General features: G+C 48.7%; 1 protein-coding gene and 1 pseudogene across 9 annotated transcripts in view; one reads left to right on the forward strand and one right to left on the reverse strand.

Annotated features, from left to right (window-relative positions):
* Positions 1–23,430, reverse strand: part of TRAPPC9 (trafficking protein particle complex 9) — a 601,443-nt gene that overhangs the window by 445,466 nt on the left and 132,547 nt on the right. For all 9 annotated transcript variants that reach the window (XM_019801179.2, XM_034668653.1, XM_034668654.1 and 6 more), the window contains one exon: positions 6,121–6,247. In XM_019801179.2, the coding sequence (XP_019656738.1) occupies positions 6,121–6,247 (127 nt within the window). The remainder of the gene's footprint in view (positions 1–6,120; positions 6,248–23,430) is intronic.
* LOC105238254 lies at positions 15,850–16,591 on the forward strand (annotated as a pseudogene).

Raw genomic sequence — 23,430 nt, forward strand, 5'->3', positions numbered from 1 at the left:
CGGGGCACACACTGGCGACAGGAGTGTCGGGAAAGCGGCTTACCTTCTCTCATTGGTTTTGGACCCACCTACCTTCTTCACAGCAGAAACAGATCTAAGAACCTACTGGGCATCTCTGCACAGATGGGCCACACATGCCCCATACTTGGCCGGGCACGACGGACATGGCTGGAAAGGGCACACACACCACCAGGTCAGTGACGTGTGAGTGCCCCGCTCTCACTCCTGACTGGACTACACACTTCTCAAAATCCCCACGAAGCTCTAGTGTGAGCTCCATTGGGAGCTTATGGGCGTGGCAATCCCGCGAGTGTGAGGGAAGATTCTGGACAACACTGCACCTGATGAGGTCATGGGAGCCCCACCTGGACTGGGATCTGGGAGGCTGTCTGTCCTGTCTCTCAACAAGAAAACTGCCCTATCATGGCCTTCTAAGCCCTTATTTGAATAAATACCTGTAATCTGCTTCAAATAATATAATTAACTTAAAAGTTTAAGTTTTAGGGGTGCTTCTCTGGCTCAGTCAGTAGAGCGTGCAACCCCTAATCTCAGAGTTGTGAGTTTGAGCCCCATGTTGTGTGTAGAGATTACTTAAAAATAAAATCTTTGGGGCACCTGGGTGGCTCAGTCGGTTGAGCATCCAGGTCTTGGTTTCCGCTCAGGTCATGGTCTCAGGGCCCTGCTTCCGGCTCTGTGCTCAGCAATGGGGCTACTTGAGGGTTTTCTCTTTCCCTCTCCCTTTGCCCCTCCTTCTGCTCATGCACACGCACTTTCTCTCGCTCTCGCTCAAAATAAATAAATAAATCTTTAAAATAAAATAAAATCCTTAACCAAAAACAAAAAAAGTTTAAGTTTTAAAAGCACCAAAGCCACTCGAAAACTACTCAAAGGTCATTCTGACTGAAGGGTTTGGTAACTTATCAATTAAAATACCCTCATTAGGGGCGCCTGGGTGGCACAGCGGTTAAGCGTCTGCCTTCGGCTAGGGGCGTGATCCCGGCGTTATGGGATCGAGCCCCACATCAGGCTCCTCTGCTATGAGCCTGCTTCTTCCTCTCCCACTCCCCCTGCTTGTGTTCCCTCTCTCTCTGGCTGTCTCTATCTCTGTCGAATAAATAAATAAAATCTTTAAAAAATAAATAAATAAATAAATAAATAAATAAATAAAATAAAATACCCTCATTAACCCTAGAGCTCTTTGCCAGACTGAAGGAGCTGAATGTTAGCTCATCAAAACAGCACCAGCCAACCCCCTCCAGGCCGCCTCCAGTCCGCGCCCCCGGAAAGCCCCACTGGTTCACTGTAAATGGCATGTAAGCTTTACTACCATTTCTTCTTTAGTAATTCACAACTTGCTATGTGTGAATAGTCTACACGATTGTTACTTGCTTTTGTGTACATTATCGTTTTATGGAGAGTTCTAGAAGGAATAAAATAAGATGGCTTCTAGTTTTAACGGGACTTCCCAGCGCTCAGTCTGGCCAGCAGGAACTGGATATGGGTTTGGCAGCCTCCTGCTTGACCATTTGATGTGAGTCTGCCTCTTGCTTGACCAGGACCGAAGCCCCAGTGTCAGGCATTCAATAAATATTTGATTACTTGAATTTTAGAACAGAATTACAGCAGGGATATATTTTGGCCCCTTTTTTCTGGTTAACTTGCATCATGATTACTTTAAACCGTTTCTGGGTGAGCCCAGGTCATCCCATGCCTACAGAACAGGTAGGTGTCTTCCTGTAAGCTGATGAGATGGTTTCACTGTCCAAAACTAGGAAAGTCCTCAAGAGGAGCAATGGTCCCAGTCATCGCTTCTAAAGCCACAGACGTAACCAGGAGGCATCACCAGCATCGAAGTAGCTTGTGTCTGACAATTCTCCCCAGCTCGTTCTGTGACACTTACCAGAAGCTCGGTTTTCAAATGTACATATTGCTGCACTCCTCCTTGCAATGCCTGGTGGGAATTTTTCTTAATCGAACTGACAAAGTCCATGTTTCCAGGCACAAGTCCTTGGAACACTGTCCTAGTCCACAGCGCTGCCTCGGCCCTCTCCAGAGAGAAACGAGGAAAGCTGACTCTGTAGGAGGGTGGCGGGGCCCTAAGCACAGCACACAGACTCGGCAAGCACCTGCCGCACTCCGCGTACCGAGCAGCAGTCACGTGGGCCTGCCAGCCTTTGTTGGCACCCCAGAACACCCGCCATCTCTGACTGCTGCTTCACAGGACAGTGCAGCTCTGAGTTCTCTGCTGCCTAACTCCCATCAGGAGCTTGCTCCTGAGAAGTCACACTGGTGCCTGATGTCCGCGCAGACCACCCACAGCGTGAGACAGTCCCTGCTGTGCGGCTGGGGCAATCCAGGCCGTCAGAGTGCTTGTCGTGCTCAGCCTGGGCCGTTATGACAGAGCGCCAAAGACGGGGGCCTTGAACAGCAAACATTGCCTTCTCGAAGCTCCAGAGCTGGAAGTCCAAGATAGGGGCGCCAACACACTTGGGTCCTTGGTGAGGGCCCTCCTCCTCGTTCACAGGCAGCACCTTCGCACTGTGACCTCACGTGGAGGAGAAAAAGAGCTCTGGCCCCTTCATCCACAGCCAAATCGCAGCCGAGATAATTTTCAATGTATCCAGAATCTGTCCTTACTTCTATCTGGGTGGCTTTAGGAAAAGGCCCTATGGAGGAGTCAATCCTTGAAATAAATCTTGAAAGATGACTAAGTAACAACAGGCAGAGTCGGGGGAGCAGAGACATTTCAAGCAGACGATGAGGCCAGAGCAAAGGAATAAAACCCCGTCTCACACTGGGACTCTAGGTGCTTCAGCAAGGTGTGTGGGGCTGGTAGGACCAAAGGCACAGGAGCTCACATTAAATCTGGAGACAGAGCAGGCCACAGGCAGCTCTGTAAGCCACACAAGGCGAGCACATGAGATACACTGACTTTCCAAATCTTCCAAAGGCATTTCCTTCCACTTTGCCAGGGGTGCTAATGCTACCGTGGGGTAAAGAACCCACCCACTGGACTTCCTACACCCAATCACATGTTTTTAATGAGATCAGGTATGAGTGATGCAATCAGTGAGTCACTGGGATAATGAGGGCTTATTCCTGTAGCCGCAAGTCTCCAAGAATCATTAAGAACATGTTTACACATGGTGGGTAGTACAGAGCCCAGTTTTTCTTTTTTTTTCTTTTTTTTTCTTTTTTTTTTCTTTTTTAAAGATTTTATTTATTCGACAGAGATAGAGACAGCCAGCGAGAGAGGGAACACAAGCAGGGGGAGTGGGAGAGGAAGAAGCAGGCTCATAGCGGAGGAGCCTGACGTGGGGCTCGATCCCACAACGCCGGGATCACGCCCTGAGCCGAAGGCAGACGCTAACTGCTGTGCCACCCAGGCGCCCCCGGAGCCCAGTTTTTCTTAAATAGTCCACGACCACACCAGGCACAGGAAATAGCACCAGGACTCCAGAGGTGGCTCTCCAATACAGGCCACACAGAACCTGACAGCGAAAGAGACACATTGCCAAAAAACCGGTTGCCACAAATTTAATAGTATTTGCCAAAATACTAGACTATCATGCTTCTACCCAATCCGGTGTTATGTTTGTAGGCAGCTAAGGGATTAAAATGTTAACATCACAATATTTTTTTCAATCGATGCACTGTTTGAAAATTTAGGTATACTGGGGCTCCTGGGTGGCTCAGTAGGTTAAGCCTCTGACTCTTGATTTCAGCTCAGGTCATGATCTCAGGATGGGATTGAGCCCCATATCGGGCTCTGGGCTGGACATGGAATCTCCTTGGGGTTCTCTCTCTCCCTCTGCTCCTCCCCAGTCCACTTGTACACTATGTGCTCTCTCGCTCATTCTCTCTCTAAAAAAATAAAATAAAAATAATAATGATGATGATGATGATGATGATGAAAATGTAGGTATAAAATGTCTCCAAGGCGAAAACTGAGATTTACTGAGTGCTTAGTATGAATCAGCCACCGTGTTCCGTGCTTTTATATGCATCAGCTCAGCTAAAACAAAACTAGTAACCCCATGAGGAAAAATTTTGAGTCCATTTTAAATATTAGAAAACTGAGGCTCACAGAACCAAGGCCACATGCTAGTGAAGAATAAACCCAAAGTTTCTAACTCCCACCCACAGCGCCGTCCGTGACACTGCCTGTCCCCCTTCTAGTGTCTCCCTGGGGAGAACAGGCACTTTTCCTCCTCAGTCGCAATAACCTGCCTGGAAAAACCCACCCAGCTCCACTGACAAACATCCTGACAGCTTGGGGATCTAGACGCAGCATCAAAATCCTAGAACGTCCTGTTAGGTTCGGGACGTTCTGTTATGCAAGGCTGCCTAAATTTAAGAATGATCCAGGTCATGATGAAGATGAAAAATTATTAAGAAAAGCTTTTCTAGTCTTTAATTTAAAAAAATATGTACATGCCCTTAATCCCAAATCAAATACATTCTGCTTGAAGTCTTACACACAGAAAGGCCCAGCGAGGACCCTGACTTCCTGAGTTTGTGTCAGCCACGAGGAAGCAGAGTGCAAAACAAAACCACCGCGCCCTTCCTCGGGGGCCCTCCACGCCGGGGGCTGCAGGTCTGCTCTGAGAAATTCCAAGTAGTAGCAAGAGTACCTCTTCAGGCTACGGCCTAGGCCTTGGGGTGGAGCAGCTTGCCAACTCTGCCTGATGAACTGCTCCATGCGTGCCCATCGGGACATCTTAAATTCAAGGGTAGCCTGCTAGGGACTTGTGTGCATTGCGAACCTTTCTGTCCCACCTCTCATGGGGCACACAATCCTCACGCTGGCCACAAAACCATTTCACGTGGCAGGGCTACACCTGCCTCCAAGGAAAATGCAAGGAGAAAGCAAACCCACGGTTATCAACCACAGACTTTTACATGTTCCTTTCCTAATGACCTAATGCCGTGGGTTTTAAAACTTAAGCAAACGGATGCCCAGGGCCGTCAAGTGACTTGTTCATGTAACTCCGTAGGCCCTCCCACCCGTATTGCAATACTGAGGGAAACGGGAGAAACAGCCAAGCCAGGAGTGTTTCAGAGATGGTCACATCTTCATTACATGGTATCCTACAGTCACAGCACTTCTATGAACAGCAAAATGTCAAATTTCTACTGCTTCTTTTCAGTCTTCAAACAAACCTTCCAGAAATTCTGAAATCATTTCATGAGATTAGCTCATAAACCCTTTTTAAGTACCCACTTTGCATGTGCCACAGGGCCTTCACTCTCTCCAACCTTGTGAGCTGAGCAGAGGGACTGGACACAGTGGCAGATACCGGCAGAGAGGTAAGCAGCAGGTGCGATGGAAATCCAAGGACTCTTCTAACCAAGGGCAGGTGGGGACAGCAGGAGGAAGTATCAGGAAAAGCTTCCTAATAGTGGGGCCTGTAATGAGTCTGAAAGCATGCGTGTGCACTGGACAGATTACGATGGGGTGGAGGAAGGATGACCTCCGGAGGGGGCAGAGCCTTAGCGAAGGCACCACGGAACATCCGAGCAGATATGCTCACTCCTGCGCTGCAGGGGCCTGTGGTCTAAGAATGCGGGAAACTATGGGAAGCTTGTAAGTAGAAGAGGCAAGGTCAGGCTCGTGTCGTCAGGGCAGAGGTCACAACGCGGGCTCTGGAACCAGGCATACCAGGGTTCACATCTGGCTCCGCCATTTGACAAGCACATGACCACAGCAGGGACGCGATGCCACTGGCCTGATTGTCTCTTGTATACAATACTTACACTTCCTAGCGCTGCTGTGGAGACTTAGTGAGATAATAAACCAGATTCCTAGCCAACCCAAAATGGAAGATCTTGGGGCACCTGGGTGGTTCAGTCTATTAAGCGTCAACTCTTGGTTTCGGCTCAGGTCGTGATCTCAGCACTGTGAGATCCAGCCCTGTGTCCGGCTCTGCACTGTGCATGGAGCCTGCTTGAGATTCTCTCTCTCCTTCTGCCCCTCCCGCAACCCACCTACACACACCCCCCACTCTAAATCAATCAATCAATAACATCTTTAAAAAAAAAAAAAAAAGGAAAGTCTTGGAAAGATCTATAGAAATGCCAGCAGTGAAGGTAGGATTTGCGCCCCGCAGGGTGCCTTACCTGACAATGGGAAGTTTGGTGAAGGGCACGGGAGGCAGGGTGGGGCCGCCTGGGAGAGTGAGGAGCTCCATTGTCCCAGGACATTTGCACGTGTAGTTCTCTAGGCTTTGAGTCACATCTTTCTTTTCTGAAGAGAAAATTGGAAAAAAAAAATATTAACAAAACTTAGGGGCTGGGGGCGGTGGTCAGCAAAAAAAAATTCTTAACCCAATCCATGACAGTCCATTGAGTCCAATCTTCTGACAGAAATAAAGGGGCGCTGATCACAAGAGACAAAAAGAAAACAAAAGTTTTAGTCACTTTATTTAAATAATCACTAGCAACTGCTCCATTTTAGAGGGATGTGAGAAAAAAGGAAGTCAAGTTACTGTCTTGTAGAAGGTTTCATTTCCCAAGAGAATAAATCCTTCCCAAATTCCAAGAAAGTCCATAAGCAGGCAGGACTGGGGAATTGATATATTTTATTACCTGACAAATATTTTTCCAGAAATTACTAGATACCAAGCAAAATGCCAGGCCCTGTCTCCAAGGAGCGTACAGTCCATCTATACAACAGATATTTAATGGAATAACTACAAGTCAACAGTTTTGGTACAAAAATAGAGCTTTGTGAGATCAGACTGTTTGGCTCTGCCCTATCCCATCCCTTCGCCACAAGGGAGGGGAAGAGGATCCAGAGAATGCTTGCTTATCTTCCACACATGCTCTAAACACATGCTCACAGACTTCGGAACACTCCAGAGCTCTAGAGCACGTTCCACACCCCAAAATGCATAATTACTCAAGAAGACGAGCATTATGACGCCCGGTCTGCAAACAGGAAGGCTGAGACCAAGCCAAGTTAAAGGGCTTCTCCAAGACCTTGTGTGCGCTCTACGCCAGTGGTCTCTTCTCACTGATCCCTTCAGAAGAATGAAAGGGAGCAGGGACTGGGGACAGGGTGGGTCAGGGAGTTCACACCGTCTGGCCTCTAGTCTCTCGGCCATGGCCTACAGGGAAAGGTGGCGTGCTTGGGGACTGTGGTTACAGGGGGACACAGCACTCCCACCCGGTGAGGCTCGGAGCAGTGGAGGCAGACCCAGGCTCAGAATAACGGCTCAGTCCCCCCTTTGGGAGGTGTGACCGCCATAGGGGAGGTCACTTAACCTCTCTGAGCCAGCCGTAACCTCTAAAGAAGTACTAGGGATGGAAAGAGGCGAAGCAATAAAAAGCATGACCACAGACATGCACACCGCGTGCAGCAAGCCGGCGAGGACGGGGAGAAACGTGCACAGCTGCTAGAGAACAGGTGAGGGCTGCAAAGTGAGGCCAGCGCTCCTCGAAGGCCGGGGACCAGAAATAACAAATATCCAGGCAAGAACGCGCATTGTAACTGATAAGGGGCTGCCACAGGCACCTCCTGGGTCTGAGCGTCATTCTCTGGGGAACATGAGGGCAGGAAAGCAACCAGAACGAATTCTGGATATAACAGAGTAATGGTCATCCACAAGATGAACAAAATTCTTTAAATAATGACATTGTCTTCAATGTACAGGTAATTAATATCCTCAAGGGCTCCAGCCGACAGCGCGCAGATGACCTAACCTGCCTAATGTCACGTGCAGGGCGGCCGGTCCAGGTGTCCTATTAAGCTGAATTGCACCGTCTCAGTCAACCCCGCTAAAGTGAAGACGGAAATGAATCTACTTGTGACGCTCAGTGCCACCCGCAAGGCGAGTACATTCCTTGGCTTAGCTATAGACTGGCTTTTCCACGGAGAAAACAAGGTACACCCTGGTACCAGCAGGGAGGCACAACAGCTGCAGGCCCCTCTTGCTGGGCCCGCTGGCCACAGAAGCCCCCGCCTTTGTGTTCCTGCCCCTGCTTTGGGTCTGGTCGTTCTCCACGTGGGGGATGAACCCGCTGGGGGCATCGTCAGGGCTCTGCAGCAGCCAGGGGAGCAGGCGCACATCTCAATATCCTTGATGTTAGCAGGGCCCTCCCCGCCAGCCGTGCCAGCGGGCTCCAGCCAGACCACCCTTCTCCTCATTCTCTGGCAGGTGAAATGCTAATCTTCTGCTGAGGTGGAGGGCCACCTCCCCCAGGAGCCGGGGAGGAGACGGGCAGGTATCCTCAGTTCCTGAGACGACTACCAGCACACAAGCTGCTCCTACCCTTCTCATCACACTTCCATCCAGAGTCACCTACACCTTCTGGAGCTTCTGCCGGGCACAGGAACTCAGACTGCTTCTCAGCTTCAGGTCCCTTTAGTGGGGTTTCCAGAGTAAAATGCTCCTGGGAGATTGCTAGTGTGGCCCACCCACTGGAAAGGTCCCACCGACCTTTCTCCCCGTGGATTTGAGCAGCTGCTATACATTGTTGCCCAGATTCCTTATTTTATCAAGGATTACAAAATGGTGATTTTGTAATTCTTTAATTTCCCTGTACCTAAAACCTAGAATTTGTCTATAAGGAAGGGTTTTTTTCCTCATCAATTGGTTACATTGGAACACAAATGATACACTAAAGAGGGTTAGCGAACAGGCTTTCCCTATATTTCCTGGAGGAGAGAACTACCTCTAATGATGCCTAGAGAGTTATATGCGATTTAGTATCATTACAAACTGGTGGATTTTTATATATTTGGTATTTCAATTGATTGCCATCACACTCTTTTTTGATATTCAAACTGCCCCATCTTTGTCCAGTGGGAGCCCCTTCACGTTGATTCCTATGTCCTTTAGATAAGGTCCCATTATTCATCAATGGCTTGTTCCTTCTAGCTCATTTTCAGCCCCAGACCTAGAACCAAACCATTTCTCCAAGCTGCCCTGGATCCTTCTAGTGCAAAATAGCGTTTAGAGATCAGAATCTGGTGGCCGGGGTGCTCACTGCCATTAGATTCTGTCTCTCTAGGCTGTGACAAAAGGGTCAACTTACAAAATTTTTTAAGTGGTGAGATAGTAACTGATTTTTCCTTTAAATTTTGTTTAAGGTTTAGCAGCTAAAAGTACAGTTTATTGGACTACAAGTTCCTTAAAGGGAGAGAGTCTTGTCATCTTTTTTGTTCCCCGCCTTACTTGTCAAGAGTGCTCAGAAGACAGAGGAGTTAAAGGATCTATGTGTCTGTTGGTTGGATGACCTTATTTCTTCAAAAAGGTAGGACAGAATCATTCTTTGTTCAAAAGTAAAATAAAAGAGGGGTGTCTGGGTGGCTCAGTCGGTTAAGTATCTGGCTCTTGATTTTGGCTCAGGTCATGACCTCAGGGTTGTGAGATCAAGCTTCAAGTCGAGCTCCACACTGAGCGTGGAGCCTGCTTAAGATTCTCCCTCTCTCTCTGCCCCTTCCCCACCCCCCAAAAAAGAGTAAAATAAAAAAACAAAATGAACACACATTCTCTGTCCACACAGCGCAGACTAGCACCACGGAGTCGGCAACAACAGCCGTCAGGACAGTGGCACCGAGCTCCACTCACGCAGAAGCAGTGCGGGCTCGATGTGTAGGGCATCCCAAGTGGAAAGAGAACACAATGTCAAAACAGAACGTTATAATTCCTCACAAGTGACTTCAAAGAAGCAAGGTCAGAGTCGAGAGAAGAGCACACGGGAAACCTGATTTGGCCAAGATGGCTTCATAACGAAGAAGCAACACTGGTCTTTGTCAAGGGCCACAGGACCCCGGAAGCAGACACACGAGTACAGTACTTGGAGGTTTTGCTGTTACAGGGAAAGATGACAAGAGCAAGGACACACGGCTACTGAAGAAATCTGATGTGCGAGGCCCACAGTGCGGGGAGAAAAGAGTAAGGACACAGAAGAACACTAACATATCATGAGCTGTACGTACAGAAGAAAACCCGGCGGAGAAGCCGCCTGAGGCACGTGTGAGAGGGAGCAGGCTAAGATGGGCGCGGGCAGCACGGGGGGCTCCGGAGGGAAACAGCCAAGTAGTAAACGGCTCTGGCTGCAGTGGGGAGGGTGACCCTGGCTTTGCAGGCCAGCGACTGCCAAATACGTCACATACGCCTCCCACGTGTGTCCCCTCTGTGAGACAGGACGCCTCGGAGACTGTGACGTTTGCTGCAGGGACCTCACCGCTGGCAAGAGGATGGGCCCAGGTTTGCTAGGCAGACAAGGAAGGCTTCCTGTCTAGGGAAGGGAAGTAGAGATGCTCAGAGGCGAGAAGGTGGGGAAGGAGAATCATTATCCCCCTTTTGAAGGTGATAAACATTACCTCAGCAACAATCTGGGAAATGTGATTGTGGATTGATATGAAATGCTACCAAAATAACTTATTAATTTTTAAGTGTAATATTAATGTTGTGGTCATATAAGAAAATGTCCTTTATTTTTTAGCAATGCATACTAAGGAACAAAGGCATGAAATGAAATGATGTCTTGGGGTTTTCTTTAAAATCATTCAGCAAAAAAAAAAAGAAGTAAATGTATAGAAATCTTGCTAACCATTGACTCTGGTGACTTATGTATGGGAATTCATTTTATTATTCTTTGTACCTTTATGTTTGAAAACATGTCATAGCAAAAATACTGAATGAGTCTGAGGAGGTGACAATTTCCTCAAGAGAGAAACAGGGTTGGAGTTCCAATCACCGAGTCTTCCTGTCCCCACAGATCAGGCCTGACCACAGAAACCCAGGGTCAGGACAACACAAACAGAAGAACTCAAGGCCGCGGTGGTGCTAACCCGTGTTCCACACGCCAAGCTGGAACGAAGCTTGTAATAGACCGAACATTCCCATAAGCATATGATTTGGTCAGAGGGAAGTGATCAATTGCCATAGTCTGCTCCAGCTGCAACAACAAAATACCACAAACAGGGTGACTTACACCATAAGCATGTGTGTGTCACGGTTCTGGAGGCTGGCAGCCCCTGGTGAGAGCCCACATCCTGGTGTGCAGCGCACACCTTCCCACGCCAACCTCACAAGGCCTTCCTCGGCGCACGTGTATGCAGACACAAAGAGCTCTCGTGTGGCTTCCTCTTCTCCGAGGGCATTCATCCCACCAGGGTCCCACCCTCAAGAGCTAATGTACACCTGATAATCCCCCCGAAGCCCCCACCTCCAAATCACCTTGAGGGTAGGGCTTTGAAATATGACTTAAGAGGGGAACACAAACATTTGGCCCATAACATCACCATAAATCTTGTCCACTTTTGCTCACAACACCCAACAATTAGTTGAGTCAAAAGCTAGAGCACCTAATGCCCTTGAGCGTTACTTTCCGTCCCAGAAATGAAAGAAATCATGCAAAGAGAACATCTGTATAGAAAGTTGTCACCACTTCAGAGGGGAGGGGGTGGGGGAAGGGGATAGACTGGTGATGGGTAGTAAGGAGGGCACGTATTGTGGTGCACTGGGTGTTATACGCAACTAATGAAGCATCAAACTTTACATCGGAATCTGGGGATGTACTGTATGGTGATTAACATAATATAATAAAATTAAATTAAAAAAAAAAAAAAAGAAAGAAAGTTGTCACCAAACTCTATCGTTTCTCATAGAAGCAGAAAATATGATCGCCCAAACTTTTGACCATAAAAAAAGCCAAAGGCCATTTGCCATTTCAAGAGTTGACACTGGCATAAAAACCAGAACATCATGATTTCACAGTCAAGCTCTTCGTGTTCCCTCTAAGTAATGATCTGAGACAAACATGTTTGCATTAAGTTGGTTATAATATTCTAAATAGGTAGAGAATGAAAGAAGAGAAAGAAACAAAAAGTCTCCTCGCTATTTAGGAGTGAAGAGACTTGGCCGAGCGAGTGGACACGGGCGCTGGTGGGGTGGCCCAGTGCAAACCGCAGAGGCGCCGAGCAGAACGGAGATGCAGGGCACGGAGACCAGCAACCACAACACCTCAACACAGCGCTTCCGACACGCCAAGTCTACAGCACAGAGGAGCTGCCAGAAGGAAGAAGAGACCCAGGATGGTTGGACGGTGACAAGGCAACTGCATTGGAAGAAGGGAAGGTCCTGAGCACCATGAAAATCACCCATGAGAATAAAGTGTGCTGGTGAGAACAGAATACCGGAGGGCCCGATGACAACATTCTGGGAAACACAGAGGTCAACGGCAGGGAGAAAGGAAGAAGTAGAAAATGAGTCTGAAAAGAAACAATGCTAGACGTTCCGGCTGAGACTCAAGAAGCCAAAAGATGAGTGTTTGTGCAAGAAGAGAAATGGGGGTGAATGTGACACAGAGGCCAACGAGGACACAGAACTCCTGGGGGTTCAGTGGCAAGTGTCCCCGTCAAAAGAGACTCTGGCAGGTGTAGGAACCCAATGGCAACCCTTCCAAACCGGCGGGAACTGAGAAGGTGGCACCACCTCCCAAGCCGGGAGCCGTGTGCAAAGCATGTCCAGCGAGTCAGTGGAACAGCCTCCGCCAGGGGCTGTCACCTGCACTGTCGCATCGTTAGATGTTAACATGCACCCTGCGATGAAATGCTATCACTGCCCGACTGCAGGATCCAAGATGGGATACGCTGCTCACGAGCAAGGCTGGGATTTTAAGCCCAGCCTTCTCAAATCCAGTGCTCTTTCCACCATACAGAGTGACTTCCTTGGGCACTACTGTGCCCATTTCACAGAGAGGGAATCTGAGGCTTCGGAAGGTCACGTGACTCTCCTGGGGTCATTCAGACACTAAGTGGCTAATTTACATTCAAACTCAGAGCTACGAGTTCAAACTCTTTGTTTTTTCCATTTTGTCACACTGCCCACCCAAACTGCCCTGATATATGAAAATACAGAGGAAAACACAGATATCTTGAAACGGCCAATCCAACATGTTCAGCAAGTTAAGCATCTTCCATAGCAAGAAAAACCAACTCCACTTTTCTTCATTCTGCATATACATCCAGGCAGAACAACGGTCCAACCACGGAGGTCAGAAGGGTCTCATATGTCATCACTACGAAGACTGATGATCTGCCAGAACAGCAGACACTGAATAAGCCCTGTCACGTACCAAGAAAACAAGCCCTTCCTCAACGGACTGATGGACTCCGATAAACCCGCTGTGAGCCACTTTGGCTGCCTCCTACCTGTACGACACCCTTCTTGTTTCTCACTTCATTTACACAGTGGCAGGTCAGAGTCTCTGATAAGCAATCATTCAAGTACATCCGGAGATTAAATATTTTTCCTTGTTCTTTCCAAGTATGTAAACATGTTCCACCAGAATGAAAGGCAGCTCATTATATCATCATCTATTTAAAGCACTACACCTAGAAAATACTTAAGTATCTCTAGAGATCTTAACAAAACACCCAGAAGGGGAAATTATCTTAATAAAGACTTCATAGGGGCGCCTGGGTGGCACAGCGGTTAAGCGTCTGCCTTCAGCTCAGGGCGTGATCCCGGTGTTATGGGATCGAGCCCCACGTCAGGCTCCTCAGCTATGAGCCTGCTTCTTCCTCTCCCACTCCCCCCTGCTTGTGTTCCCTCTCTCGCTGGCTGTCTCTATCTCTGTCTAATAAATAAATAAAAAATCTTAAAAAAAAATAAAATAAAATAAAGACTTCATAAATAATTAGAAAGAATCATATCATATCTGCATATCCAATTATGAAGTAATAGATAAGCTACAGTATAGTAACAGGACAAACTTACAAAATCATTAACAACGACATTGACAAAGAGTCTGCAATAATATGGAAAATTTCTGTTGCACAGAAAATCAGGATGCAAAACTATATTTATAAAATATATTCAATTTAAAGATAAATCCAATTTAAACAGAATAGAAAACAATACCAAAAAAACTACACTGAAATGTTAAGTGTTTGCCCATGCAGGAATATACATCATTTTTTCTTTTCTGTTTATGTTTTCCAAGACTTCTAAAATAAGAATATGTTATTTGTACAATAAAAATTATTTCAAAAATACCTAGAAGTGAATTTTCAAAGCAGTTTTATAAAGAAAAGTCAGGGTTTGCTTATAACTGCTCCTCGTGCATAAAGAAGACAGCATCCGGGGGTGCCCATGGCGGGGGGGGGGGCATCAGTTGAGCATCCGACTCTTGGTTTTGGCTCAGGTCCTGATATCAGGATCATGGGATCCAGCCCTGTTTCGGGCTCCACGCTCAGGGGGGACTCTGCTTGAGATTCCCCCCTCTCCCTCTGCCCCTCCCCCCTGCTCTAGCTTGCTCTAAAATAATAAATAAGTAAAATCTTGAAACAAAGAAGGCGGAAGCACCCTGAAATGTCCGTGCAGTGAGGAGCTGCTGAGGCCCCCTCATTCTGACAGAGGCGGGAGTTCACCATAAGGACGCGTGCCACCTTTCCCAGACGGACATGCTGTTCTCGGCAGAGCTCAGAACTAAGAGCCTCAGCAGCGACTGACATTTAATGAGCACCTACTACATCCCCGGCACCATGCCAAACACCTTACATATGGTATCTCATTAAACTATCCCCAGAAGCTTACATGAGGGGTGCCCCTGTCACCCTGATTTTACAGATGAGCAAACCGAAGCTTGGAAAGACCTCCTAGCAGAGGATGCCTTTCACTTCTCCACCAGACTCACTCATAACGGGCTATCCTTGGCCATCTCCCTTTCTTCTAAAACGGTTTCATATTTCACTCAACATCCCTTTAACCAACAAATATTGGGTATCTACCCTGTATAAGGAAGATCCCTACCTCAGACATTCAAGCTGAATGCCACCTCTTCAAGGACAACATGATTCCCTAAGTCCTCAGTCTCCTCCTATGCCTGGTGGGATCTCCAGTAAGACACACTAACAAATGATTTGTTACCTGTTACTATGTTGTTTGCTAGTAGTAAAAGGCAACATAAATTAATTCAGTTCTGCATGTACTGACTACTTTCTAGGTAAAAGTACCATCCAGAATGATGAAAGATCAAAGGTGAATAAGGCATGGCTCTGTCCCCAAGGAGTCTGTGATCTGGTGAGGGAACCGGAGCAAAATTACTCTCAGGACCTAATGAAATGACACCGAATTGAGAGCTAAGTAGGGTAAGGAGGAGGTGAAGAGGAACAGCATGGGAAACAGGGAAAGTAGGACAGAGCACGCTACAACAGGAACAGCGCGGAAAACCACACGGCATGCTTAAAGAGCAACAGAAAAGTCCAATATATAGGAAATACAGATTATGTAGATGGAAGTGAAATGAAATTAGGCTAAAAAGATGGTTTGGATCAAATTGTGAATGTCCCTGAGATGGAGCTGAGACTATTAAGACAGGAAGGGGCAGTCACTGCAAGGACAGGAGGATGTGACTCTGCTTGCATTTCGAGGAGATACTTCTGGCTTCAGTGTGAAGAATGGATTGGCAGGAGCAAAGCCAGGAAGTAGGACATGACATTAAGAGTCCAAGAAATAGGTGCTGAAAGTCTGAACCACGGCTGTGATAGTGGGAGGGAGAAGAGGGATGCCACATGAAAAAACTCAAGCGTTAGAATGGATATAGAACCTATCCAAGCAATTAAGAGGATGTAGGACGGGCAGGACAATTTGGGGGCGACTCCAAAAGTTTTAAGCTTCCAAGAAGAAAACGGTGACACCCTCAAGGAAAAGAAAATTAATTCAACTGGGGATATAGTGGATTTCGGACCCTATGACATTCAGGGGACATGCCAGCTTTGATGTGGAAATGGAAGCTCAGAGGTCAGGACTGGAAGTGTAACTGTAGGAGAGGCTGCAGCTCCGCAGAAGGACGCAGGAAGCCCGGTACGAGCAGGGATGGGTGCGCGCCATGGCGGGGATCACCACCACCGAGCGGCGGAGCACAAGATCCAGGGTCTGCAGCAGCAAGCCGATGGCACAGAGGAGGGGGCCAGGCACCTGCGGTGGGACATGGAGGGGCAAGGTGGGCCCGGGAGCTGGCTGAGGCTGAGATCCCACCATTCTAACCGCAGAATCCAGCAGGTAGAAGAGGAGCTGGACCACGCCCAAGAGGGCCTGACCACGGCCCTGCTGCAGCTGGAGGAAGCCGAGAAAGCGCTGATGAGAGCGAGACAGCTATGGAGGTTATTGAGAACCCAGCCTCAAAGATGAAGACAAGATGGAACTCCAGATCCAACTCCAAGAAGCTGAGCACACTGCAGAAGAGGCAGATGGGAAGTAGGAAGGGGTGGCTCAGAGGTTGGTGATGACTGAGGGGGACCTGGAACGCACGGAGGAGCGAGCTGAGCTGGCAGAGTCCCGTTGCCAGGAGATGGATGAGCAGACCACTGACGGACCAGCCCCGGAAGTGTCTCAGCGCTGCTGAGGGAAAAGCAGCACTCTCCTTCTCCACAGGGAGACAAACACAAGGAAGAGATTAACATTCTTATGGATAAACCCCAGGAGCAGAGACCCAAGCTGAGGAGCTGAGCTTGCCCGAGATGGGTAGCCGAGCTGGAGCAGACACTGATGATTTGGAAGCTGAGCTGTCATGCAGCAAGGAGGAGCCCCTCTGTGCACCGGGGGTGCTGGGCCAGCCTCCGATGACCTGAGCAAGATGCAGAGCACCCCAGTCCCACCCAGCCTGCCGCGGCTCCGCCCTCTGACCCCGAATCCTCCGAGGCCAGCCTGCCTGAAGCTGGCCTTGAAACTGAGGGCTCATCTTTACCGTGAAGGCTGCTTTCTCCTCTTGCCACCTCTCCCACCCCAACCCCGGTGTCCTTGTCACCAAATGGCCTCGGCCCCTCCCCAGAGATTCCAGCTGGGCTTCAGCCTGAGCACCTTTGGGAACAATGTTTAAGGGAACGTGAGCACAACGCAAAGTGTCTTTCAAAGCATGCTGTGATGTTCACATGTTGTTGTTGCTGTTGTAGATGTTTTGTAAAACATTCCGAATAATCCCGCAGCTGTGAAGCGGCAGGCTAACCCCTGCCTCACACGTGGAAAGTAACTCATCAGCCTACCGCACGCGGCCGTGTCCACGGCGCGGGGGACAGCATGCGCCTGCGCTACTGAGAGCCCGGAAGGAGAGCCAACGCGATTCCAGGAGCAGTGGCCAAAATCGTGGCTCGGGGTTTCAGCTTTAAGGTATCTCTGAGCACCTTTATTTTTAATGTTTTTCCATCAGAAGTGACCCAACAAATTAAGAGGGTGGAGACCTCTCTCTGAGACCAGCTCCTTGTCCTATCCTTGCCCCAACCGCTCACAGAATGGATCATGTTCCCCTTACAATGACGTGACCACTTATTTGCTCTCCTGCCTCCTGGAAAGAAAAAAGAGATTGTGTTTGCCACTGATTTAGCCACACGAAACAAACTCCTCTCATCCCCGTTTGCTGGGTCCGAAGCTGCTGTCTCTAAAAGTGCCATCTCGCTGTGCTTTGTATTAGCGCTAGAGAAATCTCAAATAGCTTATGTACAAAACTGTTTTTACTTTTTTTATTATTTTGAGACTTAACTTCTTTACGGTTGGGGCACGTTGGCCACCCCATCTGGCTGAGAACTCTCTACAGTCTGTGGGCTGACAGTCTGCTGATGTTTTAAAGTTTCTTTTCCTCCCCAACTCCCCTTTTTGGTGAGGTTTCTGTGAGGACTGTGAGATGTGCACCCTCCTTGGTGGGCTCTCTTTGGGGGCCAGTCGGGAGAAAGAAACCAATAGCGCATCTGTTTTAATATGAAAACTGACAAACGTCTTTTTGAAATAAAGAACCAGGTCTCACACACACACTAAAAAGGAAGTATAACTATAGGGGTGCCTGGGTGGCTCAGTCGTTAAGCATCTGCCTTCCACTCAGGGCATGATCCCAGCCTGGGATCGAGCCCCGCATCAGGCTCCCTGCTCTGCTGGGAGCCTGCTTCTCCCTCTCCCTCTCCCCCTGCCTGTGTTCCCTCTCTCGCTGGCTGCCTCTCTCTCTGTCAAATAAGTAAATAAAATCTTTAAATAAATAAATAAAATAACCTTGTTTTTCAAAACTCGAATAATTACTTTTATGCAATAACAATTTCATAATTTTTGTAAACCAAAAATGTCTTTCCAACTACTCAGGTTTCTACCCAAGGAGAAGTATGTGAGTGAAGTAAACACACTTCTGTGTCACATCCTTAAGGTAAAAAACCTTCCTGATTTTATAACACATGACAACAAGCAGAGATTTCTAGCTCCCAGATCAAGGAGGAGCCTGTCCGGCCTCTGGTAACCAACTATCTGCTCTGTCGACATGGAACTGGCAGACATCGCGGCAACGTCAAAGAGAGGACCACGGAAGCATCTGGAAAATGCACAACTTCTCCCCCTTGCTGCCCTCCCTTAGCCCCGTGACACGGTCAAATGGGAGACTGAGGGTCCGTCCCCCCAGGAGGGAGGCCCAGGAGAGCACCGACCCCAGCCACGTTCTGCCTACGCTGAGGCGCGGCAAACGGTAACGCGTTTGCTCCGGGCTGAGTAGCAGAGCGATGAGCCGGCGGCCAAATGAAGAAGCTGCATAAGTTCGATGGGACATTTGCCATCTCATCCAATCCTTGTCTTTCACACAATGACGGCTGATCCCAGCTGACAGATAACCCAGCACAGGGACAGACTAAGGTGCGGCATCTGCCCCTGGCGACACAGCGTGGGGCCCGGCACCTCGTCAGAGCAGGGAAGGAGAGTCAGCATTCGACGAGGACATATCGACGAGCCGGATCCTCAAGGCCAAGGGCATGGACCCCAGAGCCAGATGGCCAGGGTCCAAATCCCACTGCTTCCCAGTACGACACAGGAGGCCTCATGCATGGTAGCCCATCTCGTTCACATGCCACTGCCTCACCGTAAAATACACCTAATGGCCGCAGCCCTCATGGGGGAACGGTGAGGGCACGTGGGGGCCCTCTCACACGTGGGGGCACGGGCCCAGCACAGAGGCGGCACACACGGCCTGCTGTCAGGCCCGTCTCGGACCCGGAAACCTGTGCGGCCAACGCCTGGCCCGTCTCCCTGCGCCCTGAAGGTGCTGCCCTTGAGAAAAGATATAGAGGGCATTCTGAGAAGATCGGCTCCGGCTGGGTGAGTGAGTCAGGTGCCAGACAGCAGGACCATGCCACCGAGCACAGGTGATCTGGAAAGCGGGCACTAAGTGCTCACACGGAGAGGGGGTCCAGCAGAAGGGTGGGAACGAACCCGAGAGGAGGGCTCACCGCACCGAAGGGCCCCCGGCTCTGCCACACGCTGCGCCAGTGGGGGCGTCTGGGCGTCCTGCCAGGGCCTGCCTGCCCGACGGCAGGTGGGCCGCTTGGGGTCCCGTGAGAGGCTAGGAGCACCGCACACGTGGTCCGTGCTCCACACTCGGGGTGCCTCTGGCGATGCCGTCAACTTGTCACACTGAAGCCCAATGTCACAACAAAGGGAGCCAGAGATTAGACAGGAAACGGAACACTTGCTGCAGGCCTGTGGTGTGCCAGGGGCCATGCTGGGCACTGGGCACCCTACCGCAGAGATGCACGGAGGTCTCTGAGAGGCTGAGAGAGCACTCCTCTCGTGCTGCTCCCTCTGCCACGTCACATGAGGTCACCACAGGTCCCCGCTGCCCATTCGGGGTTCCTGTGACATCATAGCCACCGGGAGCTCAAAAAACCCAGCCAGGAGCGAGTGCCCCCTTCTGCCACATCCTCCAGCACCTGCAACTTTTCATGTCATTGTCTTATTCTCTAAATCCACTGGTAGCCACACAGGCACAGCCCTTCTCCCAACTCTGGAATGCTCTCTTATCCCACCATTGGGTTAGCCACACAGACAGTAAGGCCTGGAGGTTCAGAAGAAATAGTCCCTGGACCTTTGCATCTTCCTTGTTCCATTAAAATGATCCTGGAAGTGCATGAAACACGACTGGAATGTCGGGACAGCCCGAGGATACTCAGTGAGAACACTCACCTTCACGACGACGGAGAGTGACAGACTCCGTGCGGTCAGCCAGGCCCGGTCACCAACCATGTCCCAGTTTCTTACACCATCGTCACAGTGGGCGCAATCCAAAACCCCCACCTCGGCAGAGTTTCCAGCTGACCACGTAACACAGACCCTTGGCGTCGTCATTCTGCACTCTGGTCTTGGGATTCTGTGAATGGCACACAGGATCTCCTCCCCGGCAAAGGGGGTCATCTGGACAGATACTCCCCCAGAGAACAGTCTAAAGAAGGTCTCTGCATTTTATCTCACTGAAGGATATGCCAATTCTTTCCCCCAAACAGATCCCTGACACTTAGAAGGTGTTTAGTCAATGTGAATTTGAATTTAACTCAATCTCTTTAAAAAAAGAAAAAAAAAGATATACAGAAAAACCTGCACCAATGCCTCCTTCTTCTCCTTTAAATCAATGAGGAAGGACACCAGGGAGATGTGATGGTGGCAAGGCCCAATTAACTTTCTTCTGTTCACATGCTCCACACAGAAGAGAAGCTAACAGAAGGGACCGCTGGCCATAAGAGACCCTGGAAAGTACGCAGCTAACTTGCTTCAAACGAGTCCATTTGATTTCTATTCCATTTCAGTTGCCTTCCAGAAGGCAAGTGTGGTAACTTACTGCAAGCCACTTTGACCTCTCTGTGGGTCATAAAGATCAAGTTAGTGGGTAGTGACTAGCATCGCATGGGATGGGATAAGACCAATCACAGGTCACGTTCTAGGCTGAGTTATGTCCCCTGCCAAGTTCGTGTGTTGAAGTCCTTGTGCCCAGTAGGGCCCTGGGAATATGACTGAATTTGGAGACAAGGCCTTTGAAGAAGTAATTACAGTAAAGTGAGGTCACACGGGGGCCCTAATCCAATCTAATATCCAATCTGATTAATGTCCGCACAGGAAGAGGAGATGAGAACACAGACTCACACAGAGGGTGATCGCATGAGGACAAAGGGAAAGGACGTGTCTGCAAGCCAAGGAGAAAAGTTTCCAATGAAAACGACCCTGCTAGCACCTCGATCCTGGACTCCCCACCTCCAAACCGTGAGAAAATAATTTTCCATCGTTCAAAGCACCCCCGCGGTACTGTGTCAGGGCAGCGGAGCTGTAAGAACAGATGTCGCTGCATGAAACATCTGGGCTTACACGGACGATGCATGTCTAATCTGGCTCATGGTCAATACCGTTCGAAGACGACTGCTACAGTGATTGCAGGTGAGCCCACAAGTCCTCGCCTTGATTCTCTGCTCTAGGAACTGCATGTGTTGAAACACTTCTGCGAGTCAGAAGCAAACCGACAGTGACAAGGACGGTTTTCTGAGCACGTACTATGTTTCAGACTCTTCAGAGACACTGTCTCCAATCCTAACACCAGCACAGCAAGGGAAGCATAATAGTCACTTTACCTAGCCAGGGGGAAACGAGGTCAGGAAAAACAAGGCAATCCGATTTAGCCAGCACTGAGTAAGCCCCTGTGAGTCAGACTTTGTGCTGGGCTGGGGCTTCGGGGAAAAGAAGCCCCAATCCCAGCTGTCCAGCTTCACACCCGTCTGCAGACATGAAAACTCACGAATAACATGCAACATGCTGAGCACTGCTACATGCGTGTGGGGGAAAGCTGAGAAGAAAGGCTTCTTCCGCTACTGAGGGTGTCAAGGAAAGCTATCGGCGGTGGGGGAGGTTAGTCCCCATTCTAGGGAATAGAAACCCTGAAGAAAAAGCACAGATGTGAACACAGAGGCTCGTTCCAGGAACAGCAGCTAAGTCCAGAGCCTCCACAAAAGAGATGGGCTGGGCCAGACTGAAAAGCACACGGCAAACCACGCCAGGAACTTGAACTCTGGTTCTGTACTGTGGGAAGCCCTGCATGCTCTCTGAGCTGAAGGTGGCTAGGGAACACCCCTTGATACTCCGGGTGGCCCACTGGCAAGAAACGGGCCTTGGGAGACCAGAAATGGCCATGTCTGGCCTGGGCAATGGTAGGCTGGCCCTTCGTGCAGCCAGCGGTGGACAAGTGAGCAGGCCAGCACAATACCACTGCGCTGCTGACAGCTCACACCCTCCGGCCCACGGCGTCCTGCGGAGACTATGTGCAAAGGGCCCTTTTTGATACGACCCCAGGATGTTCTATTTTGGTTTACCTAAAACTTGGCAAATTAGTATTTTCCCATAACTACTAAATCCACTAATATATTTGGGATTTTGACGCACTGATAGTTTTTCTTCACCTCATTATTTTACATGTGTGGTTTCTCGACCAAAAATGCACTCTATTAACAGGTACTTATTACGTTGTACTGCACAGTATTTATCTCTTCAAACACAACTAAAAGGAAGTCAAAAGCTTCCCTTCATTTCTACCGGGTTTTAGTTCAACCCCTTCTGTCTATTTCTGAACAAACAAAAGGGATTGTATAAACTACAGTGGAAACAAATTATACCCCTTTGTTGAGGAGCTCCCACATAACAGCTCATAAGCTTATGCTCCCTTCTCCTCCCCCGAGTGAAAAATGAAATCCATTCAATCAAAACTCTCCAAGAAACCACATCTGGGGGAAAAAAAATACAAGGGGTAAAAAGCATGTCAGGAATGGAAAACATGAAGCAAAATAATACATATTACCTTGACAATTTAAAAATTATGGCCTTCATTTTTGGTCAGAGTTCATGTTGTAGCTCTTTGTGCTTTGCTATGCAAAGCTAAAAGGTAAAAACTCAAATCTAAAGACTGTATGTGCTTCTTAATGGGAATAAGATACAACATATAGCGCTTAGAGCCCAAACCTATGTTTTCATCTGTTAGTCCATATTCTAGGAGACTCTTGATTGTTTGGGTCATACCATTTTACCCACAATCTGCAATTCCAAAATCTAGTAAAGTGATGTATTCTTATTTTCAATACCATTTTACAATTTACTTAGATTCAAAAAAATGTAAAGAAGACATATTAACATACCCACGAGTATAAAAGATGACCAGGAAAATATAATTCACAAAAAGTCTAGGGTTGTGGTAAGAGAGAGCGTGGGGGGTGGGGGACACGGAGGTGGACATGGCTGCGGTGTGCACGGTGCCTGCTGTCCTGGGGACTATTTTGCTGACACACCGGCCTCGACAACCGCCAATTTCACGTCAGCCTCAGGCTCTCTCTTTTCAATAAAAGCATCTCACCAAATCTATAACTGTGATACACTTATGTAGTTTTGCATGACTTTTCATACATACACTTGTACAAACCACAAGAAATCTCACTGGGTGTCAGGCAATAAATTTGATTTGGGAAATACTGTCCCCAGGGTGCAGGGGCACTAAAGAGCCCCCCCCTCAGAGGGCAGGGGCTCTATGCATTCACTTCCTAACCAAACAAATAATGACTACAGACGGGAAAAGGAGGATGCTGGTTCTCAGAAATGAGTGAGGACACAGAAGTTAAAAATACCCCACTAATAATTTCTACTTATC

This window comes from Ailuropoda melanoleuca, chromosome 9 (assembly GCF_002007445.2).
Source record: "Ailuropoda melanoleuca isolate Jingjing chromosome 9, ASM200744v2, whole genome shotgun sequence".
Classification (NCBI taxonomy): domain Eukaryota; kingdom Metazoa; phylum Chordata; class Mammalia; order Carnivora; family Ursidae; genus Ailuropoda; species Ailuropoda melanoleuca.